Source organism: Bactrocera neohumeralis, chromosome 2 (genome assembly GCF_024586455.1).
Source record: "Bactrocera neohumeralis isolate Rockhampton chromosome 2, APGP_CSIRO_Bneo_wtdbg2-racon-allhic-juicebox.fasta_v2, whole genome shotgun sequence".
Lineage (NCBI taxonomy): Eukaryota > Metazoa > Arthropoda > Insecta > Diptera > Tephritidae > Bactrocera > Bactrocera neohumeralis.
In genome coordinates this window covers 16,912,779-16,934,382 of record NC_065919.1, presented here as the reverse complement: position 1 = coordinate 16,934,382, position 21,604 = coordinate 16,912,779, and the positions used below count along the sequence as shown (strand labels likewise).

The 21,604-nt window shown below is 39.9% G+C and overlaps 1 protein-coding gene across 1 annotated transcript; it reads left to right on the top strand.

Moving 5' to 3' along the window:
• The first annotated feature begins 11 nt into the window (after positions 1–11).
• On the top strand, positions 12–21,569 carry LOC126751814 (poly [ADP-ribose] polymerase tankyrase). Its single transcript, XM_050462369.1, is given in 7 exon segments — positions 12–736; positions 11,628–12,410; positions 12,492–14,393; positions 14,454–14,611; positions 14,677–14,969; positions 17,431–17,587; positions 17,660–21,569. Coding segments are annotated over 7 exon segments (4,809 nt in total). The 5' UTR covers positions 12–546; the 3' UTR covers positions 18,986–21,569.
• Positions 21,570–21,604: the final 35 nt, after the last annotated feature.

The following is a 21,604-nucleotide window of genomic DNA, read 5'->3' as shown; positions in this document are numbered from 1 at the left end:
CAAGTCAGCAATGTACGATTGACAAATTGCTGTGCTGTTAATTTATTTTTACTATATTTCCTTAAATTTGGAAAAATGAAAAATTTATTGATTTTATTGTGAACCACTTATAAAATGTTTGATTTTACTTGAGAAACGAGCAAGTGTGAAAATAACATCGAAAGTGCAAAGGAAAAGTGTTTTTGCAGAGTGGTTTGGGGAAAGTATGCATAAAAAGATTTGATCGACGAAAGAAAATCAAAGAGTTCAGTGGCGGATTGTGTTTGTCTGGATTTTTAAGCTAATAGGAAAGGTTTGGATTCGTAAACATAGTGGTTGAAAGTTTTTGTTGGTGCAAGGACAGAAAACTGAAGTCTTAACTTCTATGGTGAAAATATAAAGTCGGAAACAATTAACGAAAAAGAATTAGATAAAAACAGGAAGTAGTTCAGCATAGTGGCTGTCGCTGCTTATCTTGTGATTGCAGCGACCAGCACAACCAAAATATAGCTAAGCAGCTTTAATTATAACAATTCAGAAGCACCTCTAAGCTGTTGACGTTCCGAAATGTCGAGTCGCAGTCGCGCAATACTTAATGTAAACCTCGATGCGGCTATGGCCAACGATCCGTTAAGAGAGCTCTTCGAAGCATGTAAAACTGGAGATATCGCAAAGGTAAAGAAACTAATTACCACACAAACTGTGAACGCGCGGGACACTGCTGGACGCAAATCGACTCCTTTGCACTTTGCAGCAGGTGAGTTTTTTCCCCCTTAAATTAAAAGAATTAATCTAAAAGCAGAGTGGGTTTAACAATGTATGTGGCAGTTGTTAAGTTGTTAATATATGCATTTATATAATACATATGTTGGATCTTTAACGGTGCTGCTGAAACAGCGTACAAGTGCAAACATAAATACACATTCACGCAAGTAAGCATTGGCGTGAGTTCATTCAAGTAAACACAATAGTTAGGTATGAACGTCCTTAACTTAATTCGTCCTTGAATCACTGGGGCAACCGACTGACGCGCTGCGGCTGCAATTGCGTCTACCATGCACACGTTGCTTTGACCCAGTTTGCTTGCAAAATTTCTACTATATTCCATGGTGCGGGTTAAAAGCGGTATGAAGGGTGGGATTGTTGAAACAAGGGCAAGGGAGTGACTGAACATTATATACTATATATGTATGTATGTATAGTGTAACAGTTAGGACGTGTATGTGGTGCTGTTTTGTATTTTGTGACGACTGAGCTGAATACAGCTTGGTATATTGGTCCTTGTAGTTGATGCTGTTGCTCCATTTTTCATATTCCAAGCTTTAATTTGTGCAACAATTTGTTGTTACTAGTAAAGTGTTGTGCGTCGATGGTCGTGACGTATTTGCTTGACCTGGGTAGCCAGATAGCAGTATATCAGTCATTGAAATAATATTCTTTCCAACCTTATATTTATATTAGACTTGTTATATTAAGAGTGTAGCTTGGTTTTTTTTATTTATGAATATCCCAAAAGTATGAAACTTAATTAAATATGTTTTTAATATCATACACACCGTAATTAATTTATTTTTTACAAGGGTAAATATTCATAATTTTTACAAAACTAACATATGTAAGTGCATTTTTTTATTTGTTGATGTTGTGTTAACGTTGTGCTCATTTTTTCTGCTAACACACATAGTGTCCTTCTTCGTTGATTCGTCACAGCGATATGGGTTTGAGCACGTTCAAGCGCTTTGTGTTTTTAATCTCAGCGCTTAATTAGATGCTGAAAATAAATTAACAGGTTTATTTTTATACTGCTGCATATCAGTGCAATCGTGTAAAGTAAAGCGTCCAATCATATATGCGATAACTCAAAAGAGACATATACATATGTACATACATAGTACAGCAGCTTGTCAAAAAATCAGAAATATATACATATGTACATAAATTTGACGCCAGACACAATAATGTGTTGGTTGGTCCTAGTGTTTTGTTGTTGTATCGACGCAAAACAATCATCAAATATTCTACAATGCTGCGAATTTAAAAAAATTAAAGAATTTGCGTGTACTGGTGGTCTGTAAACGGTATGCTTCATTAATTCAGCTATCAAATTTATCCAACCGACTTCGCCAGACCAACCCTTTGGACCACAAAATGGAAACCACGCGGTTTGTGCAATTAAGATTAAAATGATTGTTGTGATAGGCAACTAAAGTGGAGAGGTTTACGCGGTCAATAGATTAGTTTAGAATTCAAAAATATATATATATACATACTTTCTCGTTATTAAAAGTCTTCTCCTACAACTTTGTTGTTGTTCTCTTTTTAACCCACAAATTTGCTTTCGTTATTATTTAATATTCCAATTGTGTCGTTGCAACAATAACAAAAACCTGGTGCGCTTGCAACATACTAAACTACAATTTGCAGAGCTCATGTCAATTTGAAGTTTCACTCTTTGCTGCTCATGTTCACTGCTTTTGGCCCCCAACTAATATATAAAAATGTAAATTACCTGAAAGTGAAGTGTATGGTGCTTAACCACATTTTTAATACAAAAAAATTATATACATACATATAGTTTATTTGTATGCATGTATGTATTTAATTATTTCCTTTCCTTTGTTTACATTTATTTTCGTTTTACACAATTTATGTGGCCATATGTTCGACTGTCATTTAAAACTTTTTAACTACTAACTTAGTTTCTCTCAGAGTTTGTGAATTTCCGAAACTTTGATTGCTTCTTCATTCCACTTAACACTTGGATAAACATTGTATACATACATATGTATATAGGGGGTTTCCAATAAGAGTAATATGATTTCTTAAAAAAAAAACACATTAATTGTTAAGAAAATTCAAATTATTTTTATTTAATGTGAAGTACAATAAGTTCGGAATATAACATCTTTTGCAAAAACGAATTCGATTAATCCAATTTTCGAGTACTTTTTCCACTAAATGAAGTCGTATGTCGTGCACAGTCCGTTCAATATTGACTTCTAAAGCTAAAAGACCAATGACTTCAAAATACCCAGAAAGGAGTGGTCTAATGGTGTTAAATCACAACTTCTTGGAGGCCATTCAATGTCATAATTTCTTGAAATAAAATAATCTCTAAATTTTTCCCACAAAATTCGGTTGTTTCGCGTGCTGTGCATCACGTAGCCCCGTCTTGTTGAAATCAGAAATCTTCCGAAGGGATCAAAGCAATGTAAACGGTTTAATTTAGCCTTTAGAAAGACGATTTTATACCCTAATCAGGGTATACTTAGTATAGTCATGAAAGTTATAACATTCCAAAGGAAACGTTGGGAGCCGAAAAAAATGTATACAAATGATCAGCATGACGAGCTCAGCCGATTTAGCCAAGTCCGTCTGTCTGTTTGTTATACGCGAGCTAGTCCCTTACTTTTGAGATATCGATTTGAAATTTCGCCCACACTATTTTTTACAAAAGAAAGTACCTTCCGACATGAGACCACTATAGTATATAGCTGCCATATAAACCAAACGATCCAAATCAAGTCTTTATATGGGTCACTTTTTTATTTGACAAGATATTTCACTTTGTAGCTTCGGTGCAACCGAAGTTAACATTATTTTTTGCAAACACAAAATTACATTCACTTATGAAATGTTTGTCCATGAAAGCCAAGCGGAAACAAAAAGAAGGATCGGCATCAAGCTTGGTAATGCCAAAATGTTAGTTGATGTATAGCAGCATGCCGTTTCTGGAAATACGGCTAAGGTGATATGCTTGGCCGAACATAGATCCGGGTTCTTTCAAGTAACCGAGATTTGATTGTCAAGGTTGTGAAGGGAAGGGACTTCAAAATGATCGACAAGAATTTTCCTTTCTAATTTTTTAGTATCTTTAACGAAGTACCTATCTGAACGATCAAATAGACAGATTGGCCGCCCCTAGCTCAGTTTAAAACTATTATCTTGTTTTGTTTTTGGTTTGAGTTATTGGTTCTACATTAGTAGTGTTATTTTGAAAGGTGACTTAAATAAGTCTCGCTTAGCTACAACCTTACCAATGACAGTATATTTGCTTTCTCTCAATCGTAATAAGATCGTGTGGGATTTGTTTCATATTCGTCTAAAAACATGTTCTTAGAATTTCCATAGAATTGGCCAATGCTAAAGTTTTCTTTATATGGCGTGATGCTATTTTTATTATCTTTTTAACTATATACTTAAAATTTAAATTGCGCACATGCACATACATAAATATGCACAAAGTCATAAATACAGTTATCAGTTAACAATTAATTTCTTTCAGAATGACTCAAGACAGTGAAATCACTGTAATGTTTGCATGTTTTTTTTTTGCGAACTATCGATAGAAAACTTAGCGATAGACAGGCAATTCATGGACAGTATCGCACAACCACCGACCGACCTTGCCTGCATGCAGTTGTTGTTGTATTATGACTGATATAAGCATTGTTAGGTTTAATGGCTAATAGCGAAACCAATTCGAAACGCCAGCCAAACGACGAATGAGTTTCAATTCAAAATAAATAAACAAAAGAAAAAAATTATAAACCATTGTTAGCAAGTAACTAGAAGAAAAATTATAACAAATAACAAAAATGGCTTAACAGAATGACCAGATAACTTATTGTCGCCATACGAGGGCCGGTTGTTTAGTCAGTCACTCTTTGTGTTTCCCTTTAAAGAGTTTTCGCGAACGATTTAAAGTTTATAGCGGAACTTTTTTGTTACTTCTTAGAGAAAAAATTTCAGGGGACTTGATTACAAAAGCAGCTTACCCTACTAGATATTGCATCGTGTACCGGAACGGACCCGGTTTTGATCCGGCCAAGGACTGTCAACTCGGCAGTATTCTGCCTCTACGACCACAACTAGATATTATACTGACTAATTATCTTATTCTGATTCATTGACCTGAAATACATAGAATTTTCAAAACTTCTAATCAAAAATCCGATTCTTTTTGATCCAATCACTTCAAAATAACTCGTTTCATCAATAATAACAATTAAAATGTAATTCTAAGTAACACATACACATTCTTTGTCGGTCGAAAATGCATTTTTATTTAAATTCTCTATCCACTGAGTTATCAAACTGCCCTAGTAAGTTAGTGCCAAAAATGGTTACGATTAAATTGTTTATTTTTTCGTTTGAATTTTTTATTTCGTTTTGTTTTGCTTCTTTTTTCATTCAACATTCACAAATACATATATCACGTTTAAGTCATGGCATTAAGCTAAACAACTGCAGCACACCATTGTCATGTTGGCTGGTTGGCGATGACTAATTTGTGGTAACGCATCTTAAAAGCTCAATTCATATTCTTATATGATAACGCAAAATTTATAACGGTGTAGCTATATTTAGTAATAATTGTCTCTCCACTAAAAAAATAACTGTTTTATGAATACTTAAGACCAAAAAGGTATTGAGACAGAATATACGTATGTTAATATATAAACATATACATATAATTATTCCCTGAATATATATTCTTTATTCGTGTGAAAGTGAATTCGATGTCATTATGTATGGAACTCGATTTCTTTTGTATGGCCACCATAGGTACGCTTGCAGAAGTCCAGACGCTGAACCCGATTTTCGACGGTTTTCAAGCATAAATCGGCCGATACTGCTGCAATTTCACGTTCGACATTCATACGAAGTTTATCAATCGTCGCTGGCTTGTTAGCATAGACCATAGACTTGACGTGGCGGCCAATTGACTGTGCTATTTTGTGAGATAACACGTTCACCAAACTTGGTTTTCAATAAATCGATTGTGATATTCGCTGTGTGGCTTGTGGCGCCGTCCTGTTGGTACCACACATTGTCCAAGCCCATGTCATCCAATTCCGGCCAAAAATATTCAATTATCATTGAGCGGTAACGATTCCCATTCACAGTAACGTGCCGATCTTGATCTAATGGTGACTCATGGATTACGTGTGGATTGCTGCCTGACCACTAACGTATATTTTGCTTATTGGCGAAGCCATTCGGCCAGAAATGGGCCTGGCTCAATCTGGATAATTTTCAAGTTGTTGCTCAGCACAACTCAGTAATATTCTCGACACAACGGGCAATTTTTTGTCTCACTGGTACGGAACCATTTTGTACTGTGCCTGTGAAGTCAAATTTTTCCACTCGACGCGCAATTGTTGATCTGACAGGCCGATTATGACGATCATAAATTGGACGTAGCGCGCTTAAAGTTGAGGCCGCTGACTCCGAATTTCGGTAGTAAATTTTAATAATTTCGACTCGTTTTTGGATCGTATATGATTCCATAATGAAATGGTAAATTTTACTGAAGAGAAATGTCAAAAAACGGCGGAAAAAATGGCGTCGTTTTATGTCTCTATCGGTCTACTTTTGTAGGGTCCCTATTAAAAAATCCCTTACTAGTTGCTGTAAGAAATGCCTCTGTGAGGTTATTAAAGGTTCGGTTAAAGTTAACGGTTTTCCATTTTTTTCTTTCTTTTTTATAAGTATTTATATGTATGTACATATGTATATTATAGCATTCTTGTCTTGTCGCTTATTAAAAATAAAAATATTCTATTATATATATGTACATATACTACTTGTATATGAGCATTGGTACGTATGTATGTATAACTGTTCATGAATTATTAAGACAATCTAAAGCAGATGTTAAGCTCTTAAGAATTTTATTCGTATTGTTTTCAATAAGAATAAAGAACTAAAAATCTGTTAATATGGATATTCTTAAAACACAATACCGTAATAAAAATTGCAAGAGAGTGACAAAAGATTCGTTAAGCAGACTCAATGATATTCGTTTTTTTTTTCCTAAAATGTCTTTTTCTTTTATCTTCTAGCTTGTTTAATGTTGGATTTTACGCACTTCATCCTATATATCATCTGATCAAATTTGACCCAGACTTACAAAAATAACACATTTCGCATTTCAGCAAAATATTTATTATCGCCTGCAAAATACCATAGGCTCCTAATAAGAATGCTAATTTTGGTACTTTCCGTTCGGTCTCATTTGCTAGATTGTTGTATTGTTTCGACGTCATATTCATAAACCCATATCTCGTTGTGGTTAATGATGCGTTTAATGTCTGTAGGGTCCTCAGCTACTTTGTCAAATACCTCTTTTGCAGCAGATTCAGGTCTTTTGGTACGAGTTTAGCATTAAAACGCTTCATAAGCAAAACAGTAACCCAAATGTGTTGACTGGTCCATGAGAGATGCTGATATCCTCTGCCAGCTCTCTAATGCCAACACGATGATCTTCAAGGACTGTTTCTTTAACTTTCTCAGTGTCATCGTCATAAACTGAGGTGGATGGAGGACTCGCAATTAGCGAGATTTCGATGACCGAATACAGCACCTCTCTTTTGAAATGAGCAATTTTTCTATTCACAAATTATAGCCAATAATATTAAATACATTTTACAACAAGCTTACTACCAAGTGGAGAGATATTAAGAACCTTAAGACCCTATCTATCACCACCCCCACACATTTCGCAAAAGTTTTCGAACTCGTGCGTTAAAGTTTTTAACTCACTGTAGCATTTCTATAACTTTTAGAATAAAATTTGCTTGAGTTGCATATTTTTATGGTAATTCCACTTCTTGAAACATCGTATGCGAATATTTTTCAATTTAGCAGTGGTTTATTTTGATTTGGCAATGATTGTCTGAACTTGTTATGCATTAAGCTTGAAAACAAAACAAACAATTTGTTGCTTATTTCGATGTATTTATGGCCGTTAAACTCATTTTGCTCATAACGCCCTCGGTCAAAATCATTTTTCAACTTAATAATTGATAAATGGTTTCTTCAAATGATTGCCTGTCCAAGACTTTCATTAACTACTTTAATTCGTTTACTCCATTGTTGAGCATACCATAATTTTAAGCCAGTTATGATATAATTTGAGCTAATGTTTGCTACTGCGATAAAATGCTTTAATTAAAATAATTATAACATCGATTTTTCTGCATAAATATTTAGATTACATAATTTCGGTATAACTCGAACTCATATGTATGTCTATGGAAAAGTGGTCACCTCAAAGACTTACACAAATCTATATTTTAATTATACCTAACAAGGGGTAAGAGTCAGAAGGAAACGTCTGAGACCCTATAAAGTATATACAATATAGTAAATGATCAGCGTGACGAGCTGAGTCGATTCAGCTATTAGCGAACTAGTTCCTAAAGCTTTTTAGATATCGATCTGAAATTTTTGCATATGTCCTTTTCTCCGCAAGCAGCTGCTCTTCAAAATCAAGTTTTTGTATGGAAAAGTTATTTATTTGACCAAGATATTTTCACGACCGTTACTGTTTCCGAAACGATTGTTCAGATCGGACCTTTATAGCAACGTAGGTTGCCTTTTGTATTGCCGATCGAGAATAAAAACAAATTTTAATCATCGAAAATCGCTTTATTGATTTTCAAAATATTCTCCATTAAGATTTTTCCAATGCGTTTGAACCAATTGTCGAAGCAGTATTGCCACTCTGTTTGAGGTATCTCCAAAACACGCCTTTTGAACGCATCAACCGCGGAAATAAAAAGAAGTCATTCGGTGTCAAGTCAGACTCATCAAATCGATGTTTTGAGTGCTCAAAGATGTACAGCGATGTTGCGGAATGTGATAGTTGTCGGAATCAGAATTGAAACCGATCAAAAAAAGCAGTAGGTGCCATGAATTCAGATATTATTGGTTTGATATTCGAAACATAATTTGTACCGGCTTTGAGTGCCTCGGGAAACAATTTTATGGGTTTTGCTTTCAGAAACAAAGCAAAAAGATAGTCGCTCACAGATATGAAATGTAAGTTAAGAAATCAAGTTATTGTATTATTTCGAATTAATTTATCTTTATTACTATAGGGGAAAACATAAGTATAAAACACGAAATGTCTTATTGAGTTTTTGAAAAAAAGAATCCGGATATTTAAAAATATTAGATTTACAAAACGTAATAAACGTAATATAACACCCAAATGCGTATTTATTCATTCGATAAATGTTATCTCTTAAAATCTTTCTTTAATTCGGAACTCATTAAAAACTTTAATAGGATTGCTTCCGAATGTATTCATTTGCAAGTTTTGTCACATTAAAAACAGCTGATTCGAATATTGGTTTTGCGTATGTTCGAAAAGACGAAAATCCAAACAGATTCCGTGACACCATTGAAAATCAGAATTGGTTTGCAATTCTGTCTTGGATTCCACAACACCCCTGCTAGTTTTTTCAGCAAATGTATGAGAGCTGGTATTATCGTGGTGAAGACTGATCATTTGCTTGAAAGTGCTTCGTGCGCGAACAACTCTGGTTGGATTCGGCCCATATTGAAACAGCCATATAGTCGATGTGAGAGAGCCAGCATTATCGTGGTGAAGAATGATCCATCTTCAGCGACTCATCTTGAAACACCCATACAGTCGACGTGTTTCGAAATATCGTTTTTGTTAACATTTCTCTCGACCAATAGACACGAGCCTTTTTTTGAGCGATTGTTAAATTGTGTGGGATCCCACGTGAGAAAAATTATTCTAACATCAAATGTATGCTAGTCCCATTAATGACAACAGTTGTCTCATTCTCACGGTAGATCGCATGACGATCTTGCAATATCAGTTTGGGCATAACAATTAATAGTTTCCGGGCCAACAACTAGTTTTGGACGACCATACCATCGATAAACACTTCTTGATGGAGCTTCATCGTCAAAAATTTAATCAAGTTCATCTAGGCACTCTTGATGAGCTAATCCACGTCGAAAATTTAAAAAATAATCGCACGAAAATTTTAGCGACATGATTCTATTTTTTTTGTCGAGAAGAATATTTCAAGTTACTGAAAACACCAAAAATATCGCTCGAATGTCAAAACGCTCTAAGTATGCATAACATACCATAAAAAATGTCAATGTTTACGATGAGTTTCCAGATTGCAACACTAGTGCAACCCTCGTAGCACCTGACGTATCCCACAAAAAATAGTTTAACGAAATCAAGTCACATAACCTAGATGATAAATTGTCAGACGTTTTATAAAGATGTATCGCCTTGCTGGAACTATGTATAAAGTACATATCCATACATATGTATGATTATTATTTACGGCGGGAACCACTTTAATTATGTGAGTTATTGTTGTTGTATTACTAGTAGTGCAAAATTCTCTGTAAGATTGCAGCAGTAAATATGATTTTGGAATTAATTTCCATTATTCAATGGCTACCAACCATGCATTACTTTTGTTGTCTTTAATCAAACCTCTTATTACCCATTACATCATCACGAATGTTTGTTGAAAACAACGACGCAATATCCTTGTTCACCTAATGCCATGCATATGTGCTCGTATTTACCTGTCGCATTGTGTACAGCATTCGGTGACCCCATTTAACTTGGTCACACAGCTTTACTTGGTGACCCTGTACACAGCTTACCCCACTTTGCTATTTCTTCTACAAACTTGTAGCTGGCTATTGTCCAGTTTACTCTTATTCAATAGTGGTTATGTGTGGCAAGCTACAGAAATTTTTGTTTACCATACACGTGTACAGTGTAGTTTACAAAAATGTGACCAAACTGATGAAATTTGAACCATTGTTAAGAGTAATAATTCAATATTTTCAAAAATATTGCCATTTAAATCGAGTGTTTACCCATGAACTTGCCTATCTGCGGTCAAATGTCTAATGGATGAATCGAAATGTGGGCAGGTCTCTCCTTGAGGGCTCCTAACAATCAGAGACTCTAATGCCAATGAGCTCATAGCCCAAATTACCATGAGAGTTTCGAGTTTATTTTAACATGAACATGGATGTCAATTGTGTTAAGGGGTTACCTGGGTTTCGTTGGTTAAGAAACAGCCTCTTTTCAAGAATTTTTTTCTCATGTAAAAAATGAAAAAGTATTTTATTAGAATTTTTTTAGTTTTAGTTAAAACCTTGACCTAAATCACGAACGAAGGAAAAAATAAAACTGAAAATTGGATTTTTGGCAGAAATTTTTACAAAACATTAAAATTTCAGTGAAAATTTCGCGAATTTTTTTTTTTTTTCAAATTGTTGTAATCGAAAAAAATCCTTCATCCAAGTCTTTAAGAACTGTATCGTAAAGGCCTGTGTAAAATTTTAAGAATATCGGTTGAGTAGTTCTCGAGAAATCTTGCCAGCCGACTTCAGAAACACAGTTTCGAGGAAAACGCGTTTAAAGACAACACACTTAGCCTAGCAAGCCTCGAGCGCACAAGTTTGCAGGGCTGTTTCTTCGAAACTATTACTCGGATCAACTTAGAACAATATTCTAGAGATGTTGTAGAATTGAATAAAGCAATAAAAAAGGGAAGGTCTCCAGTTTCTTTCTTGGCTCCTTTCCCAGAGCAAGTATTGCAGTTTTCGCAAAATTTATGATTTTCGGATTATGATTTTTGTTTGTGTTTCTTTGGCAGTTATCGCTATTTATAAACAAGCAGAGCTGCATATTTTTGGTAGTCACTGTATTTCTACATTTATATAGATATATAGACTAAAACGACAAAAGCACATATTATTATTAGCTAATATTCACTTACACAATCTCGTCATGTCTTATTTACAATATTTACACAAATATTTCCTATAATCCTCTTTAGGTTATGGTCGCCGCGAGGTAGTTGAATTTCTTCTTAACAGTGGCGCTTCCATACAGGCCTGCGACGAAGGTGGTCTACATCCATTGCATAATGCCTGCTCATTCGGGCATGCTGAGGTGGTGCGATTACTCTTAAAAGCCGGCGCAAGCCCCAATACAACAGACAATTGGAATTACACACCCCTCCACGAGGCGGCCAGCAAAGGTAAAGTGGACGTTTGCATAGCGTTGCTGCAGCACGGTGCCAATCCGAATATACGTAATTCGGAGCAGAAAACGCCACTGGAATTGGCCGATGACAACACACGCCCCGTGCTAACGGGCGAGTACCGTAAGGATGAGCTGTTGGAGGCGGCACGTTCCGGCGCTGAGGATCGTCTATTGGCGCTACTCACGCCGCTAAATGTAAATTGTCACGCCAGCGATGGTAGACGCTCGACGCCACTGCATTTGGCAGCCGGTTACAATCGCATTGGTATTGTGGAAATATTGCTGGCGAACGGCGCCGATGTGCATGCCAAGGACAAGGGCGGTTTGGTGCCATTACATAATGCTTGCTCGTATGGACACTTTGAGGTGACAAAACTGTTGATCAAGGCGGGCGCTAATGTGAATGCTAACGATTTGTGGGCGTTTACGCCGTTGCATGAGGCGGCGTCCAAGAGCCGCATCGAGGTGTGCAGCCTGTTGCTGAGCAAAGGCGCCGATCCGACGCTGCTCAACTGCCATAACAAGTCGGCCATCGATTCGGCGCCGACGCGAGAACTGCGTGAACGCATCACATGTAAGTTGTTTGATTAATATTAAATATGTAAGTATATTTAATTAAATTATTATTTTTTTTTTTTTTGATTTTCTCCCCTAGATGAATTCAAAGGTCACTGCGTGTTGGATGCATGTAAAAAGGGTGATCTGGCACGTCTAAAGAAATTCCTCTCTTCCGAAAGTGTAAACTTTGTACATCCATATACAGGCGATACACCACTGCACGCTGCCGCCATTACCATTGACCCGAAACGCAAACAGATCGTTGAAATACTTATACGCAAAGGTGCTTTGCTGAATGAGAAGAATAAGGCCTTCCTTACGCCACTACACCTCACAGCCGAGCACTTACACTACGATGTGATGGACACATTGTTAAAGAATGGCGCCAAAGTGAATGCCTTGGATGGTCTTGGCCAAACTGCTTTACACAAGTGCGCCCGAGATGAACAAGCCGTGCGTCTACTACTCTCTTATTCCATTGATACAACTATCATTTCGCTGGAGGGTTATACAGCTGCACAACTAGCCTCTGATGCGGTGCTGAAGATATTTAAAGATCCCCCAGACACGGAAACACATCTGTTGGAAGCTGCCAAGGCAGGCGATCTGGACACGGTACGTCGCATAGTGCTCGCCACACCGCACACGGTGAATTGCCGCGACCTCGATGGACGTCACTCCACACCGCTGCACTTTGCCGCCGGCTTCAATCGTGTGCCAGTGGTTGAGTTCTTATTGGAACACGGCGCAGAAGTGCATGCCGCCGACAAAGGTGGCTTAGTGCCACTACACAACGCTTGTTCGTACGGTCACTATGAGGTCACGGAGCTGCTGGTGAAGCATGGCGCCAATGTAAATGTTTCGGATTTGTGGAAATTCACACCGCTCCATGAAGCAGCCGCCAAGGGGAAATACGATATTGTCAAATTGCTGTTGAAACATGGTGCGGATCCATCGAAGAAGAATCGTGATGGTGCCACGCCGGCTGATTTAGTCAAGGAGTCGGATCACGACGTAGCGGAATTATTGCGCGGCAACTCAGCTCTATTGGACGCTGCGAAGAAGGGTAATTTGGCGCGTGTACAACGTTTGGTCACGCCGGAGACGATCAATTGTCGCGACGCACAAGGACGCAATTCAACACCATTACACCTGGCGGCCGGTTACAATAACTACGAAGTCGCCGAGTATCTGCTTGAAAATGGCGCCGATGTCAATGCACAAGACAAAGGTGGTCTAATACCACTGCATAACGCCTCATCCTATGGGCATTTAGATATTGCAGCGCTCTTAATTAAACACAAGACTGTGGTGAATGCCACCGATAAGTGGGGCTTTACGCCGCTACACGAAGCCGCGCAAAAGGGACGCACACAATTATGTGCGCTACTGCTGGCACATGGCGCGGATCCCTATATGAAGAATCAAGAAGGACAAACACCAATCGAATTGGCTACTGCCGATGACGTGAAATGCTTATTACAAGATGCGATGACAACGTCATTGGGCGACTCGACACTGAGTTCCTCACAGCAATCACTCCTCAGCAATTCTCCATCGCCGGCGCCAACAGCGACTGGTGCAGCAGCCGGTACAGCCGCAGCTAGCGCTGGTAGTTTGACTGCCGCAGCGGCAGCCTGTAATGTGCTTTCACCAACCACTGAGACCGTAACACTGCCTTCTGGTGCATCGATGACCCTTAGCGTGCCAGTGCCGTTGCCACTGTCAACACGCATTAGTCCCGCACAGGGTGCTGAAGCGAACTCCGGTGATTTGACGAGTTGCGAAGAGGTGCCCGATCCGGAGTCCATCACCAATGTGGCCAGCTTCTTATGCAGCCAACAGCTGGAACATCTGATAGATCTCTTTGAGCGTGAGCAAATCACGCTGGAAATACTAGCCGAAATGAGTCATGAGGATTTGAAGCAAGTGGGCGTGTCAGCGTATGGATTTAGACACAAAATATTGAAAGGTATTGCGCAGCTGCGCGCCACTACAGGTGAGATACATAACTAACATATTACTTATATTTAACTCAATTATTCTCTCACTCCGCCAGGCATTGGTAGCAATGTCAATCCAGGCACTCTTTTAGTGGATCTCTTGCCCGACGATAAGGAATTTCTCGCGGTTGAAGAAGAAATGCAGGCTACTATACGCGAACATAGAGACAATGGTCAAGCGGGCGGTTACTTCACGCGCTACAACATTATACGCGTGAGTAATAAGCAGCTGACATTTTTATTGAAATCGCATTTTATTTGAATTTGTTGTTTTTGTAGGTTCAAAAAGTACAGAACCGCAAACTTTGGGAGCGATACGCACATCGACGCCATGAAGTCGCCGAAGAGAACTCCATACAGGCCAATGAACGCATGCTCTTCCATGGCAGCCCCTTCATCAATGCAATCGTGCAGAAGGGCTTTGATGAGCGTCACGCCTATATTGGTGGCATGTTTGGAGCCGGTATTTATTTTGCAGAGCACAGCTCAAAGAGCAATCAATATGTATATGGTATTGGCGGTGGCATTGGTTGTCCCTCGCACAAAGATAAGTCCTGCTATGTTTGTCCAAGGTAAGTCGCTGTTGTTGCAACTAATGACAATTTTATAACCCTTATTTATGTAAGACTTTGTTGTTGTTCTGGCAACCGCATAAAAACTCCGAAATAACCGTACCCACTACAGTCGGGTCTACGTAACTGGAACGGACCCGGCATTTTATCATATACAAATACAAATATGTTTTTCCAAAGAAAAATTACGTTTTTCGAATTTTCGAAGTTATCTATATATTTTTCTAAATAAAAAAATTATTTGGGTTGGTTGGTGTTGTTGTAGCGGCAGAAAACATTCCTGAAGAAATTTCGAGGAATGGTGCCGATTTGACAGTCCTTGGCCGATTAAAAATCCGCGTCCGTTCCGGTTATTTAGACCCGACTGTCGTGGGAACGGATCATTTTCAAGTCAATCAGTCCAGCCGTTTCGGAAAAATTTGGGGGTTAAAGTTAAAAAAGTTAAGTTAAAAAATTCTTACAAATCGCTCATATTTCCGAAACTGTTTACTGGATCAACTTCAAATTTTCGGAGAATATTTTCAAATATACATGTACATCCAATATATGCCATTGAAAAGGAACTCCCGTGTTTGGATTTACAGATTGGCGAAGCGCTTTGTAGCCAATACATAGTTACACAGACGCTTAACTTCAACACCCGCCAGTTCGGTTGGGTGTCCAAAGGTATGCGCCCCCAAGTGTCTGAGTCTTGACCTCCCAAAAGCGGGACAGTCAAGCAGGAAGTGCTGGCTTGTTTCTACCGCATCTTCTTCCAAACAGCTTCTGCAGTCGGCATCCGGTAAGATACCCATTCTTACCGCATGTAAGCCAATAGGACAGTGGCCTGTTAAAAGACCCACTAACAATGAGAGGTTAGCCTTGCTGAGGGCTAAGAGATCATTAGATCTCCTGCGATCTATCCTGGGCCAGAAGGCTTTTGCAACCGCACAAGTGCCGGTGCTGGCCCAGCGTTGGACGAGCATCCTCGTGGCCCAGCTATCCAGTAGTAGACCACAAGAAGAAACAGGAGCACCGATCCGTTCCCATTCTACCGATAATAATTCTAGGGTACCATTCCTTCCTAGCTCATCAGCTTTGCAATTGCCTGCAATTCCGCTATGGCCCGGCACCCACACCAGTCTAATCACAAAAACTCTAGCTGCTAGAGATAGCGACGTTAGACATTCTTCGACCAACCCTGAACGCACTGCGAATGAGTTCAAGGCTAATATAGCCGCTCTACTATCTGAGTGAATAGTCACTTCTCTGAAGGTGGATGCACTCCGTAGTAGCAAATCAGCTGCTACCTTGATGGCTGCGACCTCAGCCTGGAATACACTACAGTAGTCGGGAAGTCTGAAAAAGGAGTTGATGGAGAGCTCCCGACAGTAGACCCCTCCACCAACCTTCCCCCAAGCTTTGACCCATCCGTAAAGAAGCTTGCTGCACCCGATCCAAACGGGGTTAGATCGCCGAAAGAACAGCCCTTGGTCGGATGAAATCCGAGTCAATTCCGGTGCGTAGAACCGGCTGTCGTGGGAATTGCTGCACCCCTCCTCCAACGGCTTCTTCCCACCCACATCTCCCTCGTCGGTATATGGGCAGAGAAGGAGCCGCCAGAGTTCGGTATGGCGACTCCATGATACAGATGATCCGGTATGCAGTCAAAGTTTGTAAGGATATCCGAATGACCAGATGCACGTTCCTTTAAGAAACCAGATTCTCTGAGTCTGATAGCCACCTTCGCGGCTATGAACCTACCGGCAATGTCCACCGGCGTTATATTCAAAATTGCATTAAGTGCCATAGTTGGGGTAGATCTTAATGCACCACATATGCTAATCAGCGCAGCCCGTTGAACGCTTTCGAGTTTCTTGGCCAGTGTGGTCTTCCCTAAAGCCCTCCACCACATGAAGACACCACAGAACAAGATGGGCTTTACTATGGTGTCATAGAGCCAAAGGACCACTTTCGGACCACTTTCGGTGAGAGATGCCTTTTTTGCTCTCTCCTCGATATTCGGCTTGCCTTTTCTGCTCTCTTTTCGATATTCGGTTTCCCTGAAAGCTTCTTATCCAGGATGAGCCCTAAATATTTCACTGTATCCGCCGGTTGCAGGCGAATACCTCCCATCTGCGGCAACGGTGCCGCCGGGATTTTATATTTTCGGCTGAATAAAACCATTTCTGTTTTGTTAGGATTAATGGCGAGTCCACTTCCGACCGCCCACTTTGTTACAACGCTGAGATATCCCTGCGTCAACTCGTACACGGTGCTAAGGAACTTTCCTTTGACCATAAGTGCTACATCGTCTGCGTAGGCAATCACCCGACAGCCGCGATCCTCTTGTTTTTTGAGCAATTCGTCAACGACTAGGACCCATAGAAGAGGAGAGAGAACCCCACCTTGTGGTGTTCCCCTACTCACCCTATTTTATTTGTTTACATTTCATAATTCTCATGTCCACTCCTACATATAGACAACTCCTCCTGTGCCGCGTCGCATTGGGTAAATCATTCTTGCAGTATAGCGCCATGAAAATGGCACACGCGCCGCCTGGACATCATTCGGTTATTGGTCGACCATCGGCAGGTGGCCTGCATTTCGCTGAGTACGTGGTCTACAGAGGCGAACAGGTAAATTACTTTAAATTATTGAAAAAATAATAATAATAATAAGTTAACTGTAATATGCACACAATTACTTAGGCCTATCCCGAGTATTTGATAACGTATCAGATTGTCAAGCCCGATGATAACAGTAGCGGCAATGAGGAATCGAGATGATGGCCATCAGTTGGTTCCACGCCCACCACAACATCGCCTGCACAACAGCAACACCAGCATCCACAGTTGCAACAACAATTGCAGCAACAGCTAACGCACCAACAACCTCAGCAGCAACAGCAACAGCAGCAGCAACAACAGCCACTACCACAACAAAAACACCACAATACGATAATAGCAACAACACATCACACTCATCCACAACCGAAATTGCAACAGCAGCATTCACTGCCACTGCAACTGCAGTATCATCATCACGCGCTTAACCAGCAACAGCAGCTGGTCACCACCACACAGCCTTCACCGGCTGGCACATTCATCACACAAGCAGGCGGACTTGTAACAACCGTCGCCAATGGCGGCGATATGTTAAGACATAGCGGCGATATGTCACCACTCTCTTCCACGAATTCCTTTTCATCGGTGGACACCAATCAAACGCTACTCAACTCGATTGCCAATCAAACGCAACTGCAGTTTCAATATCACCAGCAGCAGCAGCAGCAGCAACAACAACAACAACACCAAAAATCATCACATATGCTGCCGCAACTGCCGCCGCCACCATTACCACCACCGAACAACAACGGTAGTGGCCACATCAATCGACATGCCGCCAGCAATCGTTCTTATCGCACCAAATACGGACAATTCATGATCATCACACCGGCCGTCTCCATTGATCGTGACTACGAGCATGATGAAGCATTCGGCAGTGGCGGTTCCGCTGCCGCCGCCCTAACCAATAATTTCGATTTCGATGAAGATGCCTATTGCAATGACAACAACAGCAATGCCAACGGTAATAATAGCAACAGCAATAATGGCAATATCTTTCGCATGTCGCTGCTGCAACATAGCAGCAGCATTGACAGTGGCAACAGCAGCGACAGCTCATTCCGCTCCAACTACAATCCCTATCTGCATCATAGTCGCCAGCATTTGTTGCCCAAAACAGCGCCACACTTCTACACATTCTCCTCGTGGCGTTGGTGTACGCTCATTTGTGCGGCAATGCGCTGCTTTGGCGGCGGACACAGTTCGAATGCGCCGTACAGCAGCAGCTTTGCGCGTCCACCCTATCAACGTTCGCGCAGTTCCGGCGCACAAACGACCCGTTCCTCGCAGCCGCATCGGCGCTTGCGCTCCTCCTCGTTCACGGCCGAAACGGCGTTCGAGCATTTCTCGGCACCGTTTAAGGCGCGCAAAACGCGCGATCATCTCAACAATATCACATACGAATTGTGACGGTGGCGGCAGCAGCGCGCACGACGGCAACAACAACAATGTCAATTCGTTATAACGCCAATAGACGCGCGTTTGTTGGCGTTGACGGTGGTGGCAATTGCAATTGCATTACGAATTCGAACGATTCGAACGACTGCATTGCAGCAAGCGTTTAGAGCATTTTTTGATCTCCTATACGTATTTCTATTCGATTTGCTGTTCGGCGTAAAGACAAAGCCAAATGACAGCAGCAATACGCTTAACGTCGCGTGCACAGTGTCGTCGTATTCCAATCTTAAAGTTTATAATTATTATTATTACAATTATGATTACATATTATGAAACAAAGAAAACTATTACACTCTTACATTTACTCCATATTTCGTGTACTTTTAACTTATAGTCGTCGTCGTGTTAAAACAAAAAAACAAGAAAAAAATTTACAAACATATTATTATACATATATTAGTATGTAAGCTTTAGGTAGCAACGTTTCGGCAGTACGAGCATAGAATGAAGGAATCGATTGAAAAAAATGAATTACTATAAAACAAAAGAAATAATTAATAATAAAAAAAAACAAAAATCGAATTGAAATTACAACGGCGAAGCAATGAAATCAAAAGCAGCAAAGTAAACTCGTAACGTTTCTCTAAATAATCTGGCGACAAATAGCGTTCAAATTTGTTCAAGTGCGCACATACATATATAAAGATGAACGCGGGTGCTTAAAATGCTGTCTTCGAAAATAATTTCTAAATTTTCTTAATTGGTTTTCGAAATTGACATTACCACGAGCAGTTTCGGTGGAAAAAAAGTAGAAGAAATCAAGAAAAACAACTGTATTTGTTTTATAAATTGTCGTGGTAGCACATAGTAAAGGTCGAAAATAACCGAAAAGTACAGGGTTTGTCCGGAAAGCAATAGGACTGATTTTTTTCCCCCACGACTGTACTTCGGAGCGTGCGCTCAAAGACTGGATTCGATAGAGGGCATTCCTAGCTAACGAACGAGCGGCTGATCAGTTGTCTACGAGCACCTGGAGAGTCAGGACATACTACACATTTTCGCGCGACGTGTTTCTGTGAGTGGTGGAAGCCGAAAATGCAGCGTACGTTAGAGCCAAGGTACGCGATTAAATTCAGTGTGAAACTCGGTAAATCTGCGACAGAGACGTGATTATGATCAAGCAGGCTTACCCAGATGTTGCTTTAGCAAGAAGTGATGTGTTTCGGTGGCACCAGGCCTTTTTGGAGGGCCGGGAAGAGGTCGCTGATGAATGAGCAAAGTATCCAAAGTGAAAACGATGGTCATTGTCTTTTTTGACATCAAAAGCATCGTCCACCATGAATTTGTTCCTCCGGAACAAACCGTCAACGTCAAGTTTTACGTGGAAATCCTCAAGAGACTCAAACGAAGAATCAATCGGGTCCCACATCCCGATTGAAAGTTGCTCAACGACAACGCCCCGGCTCACACCGCCTTTCTTGTGAACAGCTGCTTAAGCAAGGCATCAGAACGCTTCCGCAGCCGCGCTACAGCACAGTTGTGGCCCCCCGGACTTTTTTGTTTCCTTGCCTGAAAAGGCCGATGAAAGACAAGCATTATGAGACGACAGAGGGGATCTAAACAGCATGCATCTCGACTCTCAAGGCTATTGCAGATAATGCCTTCCGTGACGCCTTCAATGCTTGGAATTCGCGCTGCATCGTTGCAGAAGGAGCCTATTTCGAAAGTTTTTAAAGAATTGTAACGATTGGTTCAATAAATTTTTTTAAATCGACTCAGTTCTATTACTTTTCGGACAAACCCTGTAAAATCTGAAACAATTTTTCGAGAATGATTTCTAAATTTTCGAAAGCAGCAGTTTCGGCGAAAAACAAAAATCGAGAATCAAGTGACAGCATTGAGTAATTGTCGAAAATAACGAAAAAGTCAAATCTCAAGCCAAACTTTTTTTGCGAATAATTACTGAACCTTCGAAGTTGGCGTTACCAGCGGCAATGTCGGTTAATAACATTTCTACCCTAAAACTAAAAAAAAAAAAACTTTAGTTGTGTTGCAATAAGCCCGCGTTCCCAATATCCTACGTCCATCTTTAATATGTATCGTGAAATTCACGTACATACTTTTCGTATGAAAAGTATGCTGTAATATTGAACAATTTATGAAAAAAAAAACAAATATCGATTTCGATTGGCCACTTTGGGTTTTTCCACAACTCAGCAAGGAAAAATTTGGAAAGCTCTAGATTTTGGAAATAATAGAAACCGTGGACGTTACTTTCAATGCATGCAATTAGCTACGAACGCTGCTGTAATTAGAGGTGTCACAAAGTTGAACTCAAGAATACATGCATATGTATGTATGTATATCTAAGCTTTTACGAGCACAACTGTCGACTGTGATTTCCTCTACAGTCGGTTAAATGGATATTTGTTCGGTCAAAGACTGGCAATATTATAAAAATGAATTTTTGGATAATGTTATATGCCACTACATAAGCATTAATAAGAACCAAGACGCTTAGGTTCTTTTAAAAAATATTTTTGCAAATTAAGGGCATGAACTCGGTTCAACATCAGCTCAATAACTTTCACAAATATCAGTAAAATACTTTTTGTTGCTGTAATAACAAAA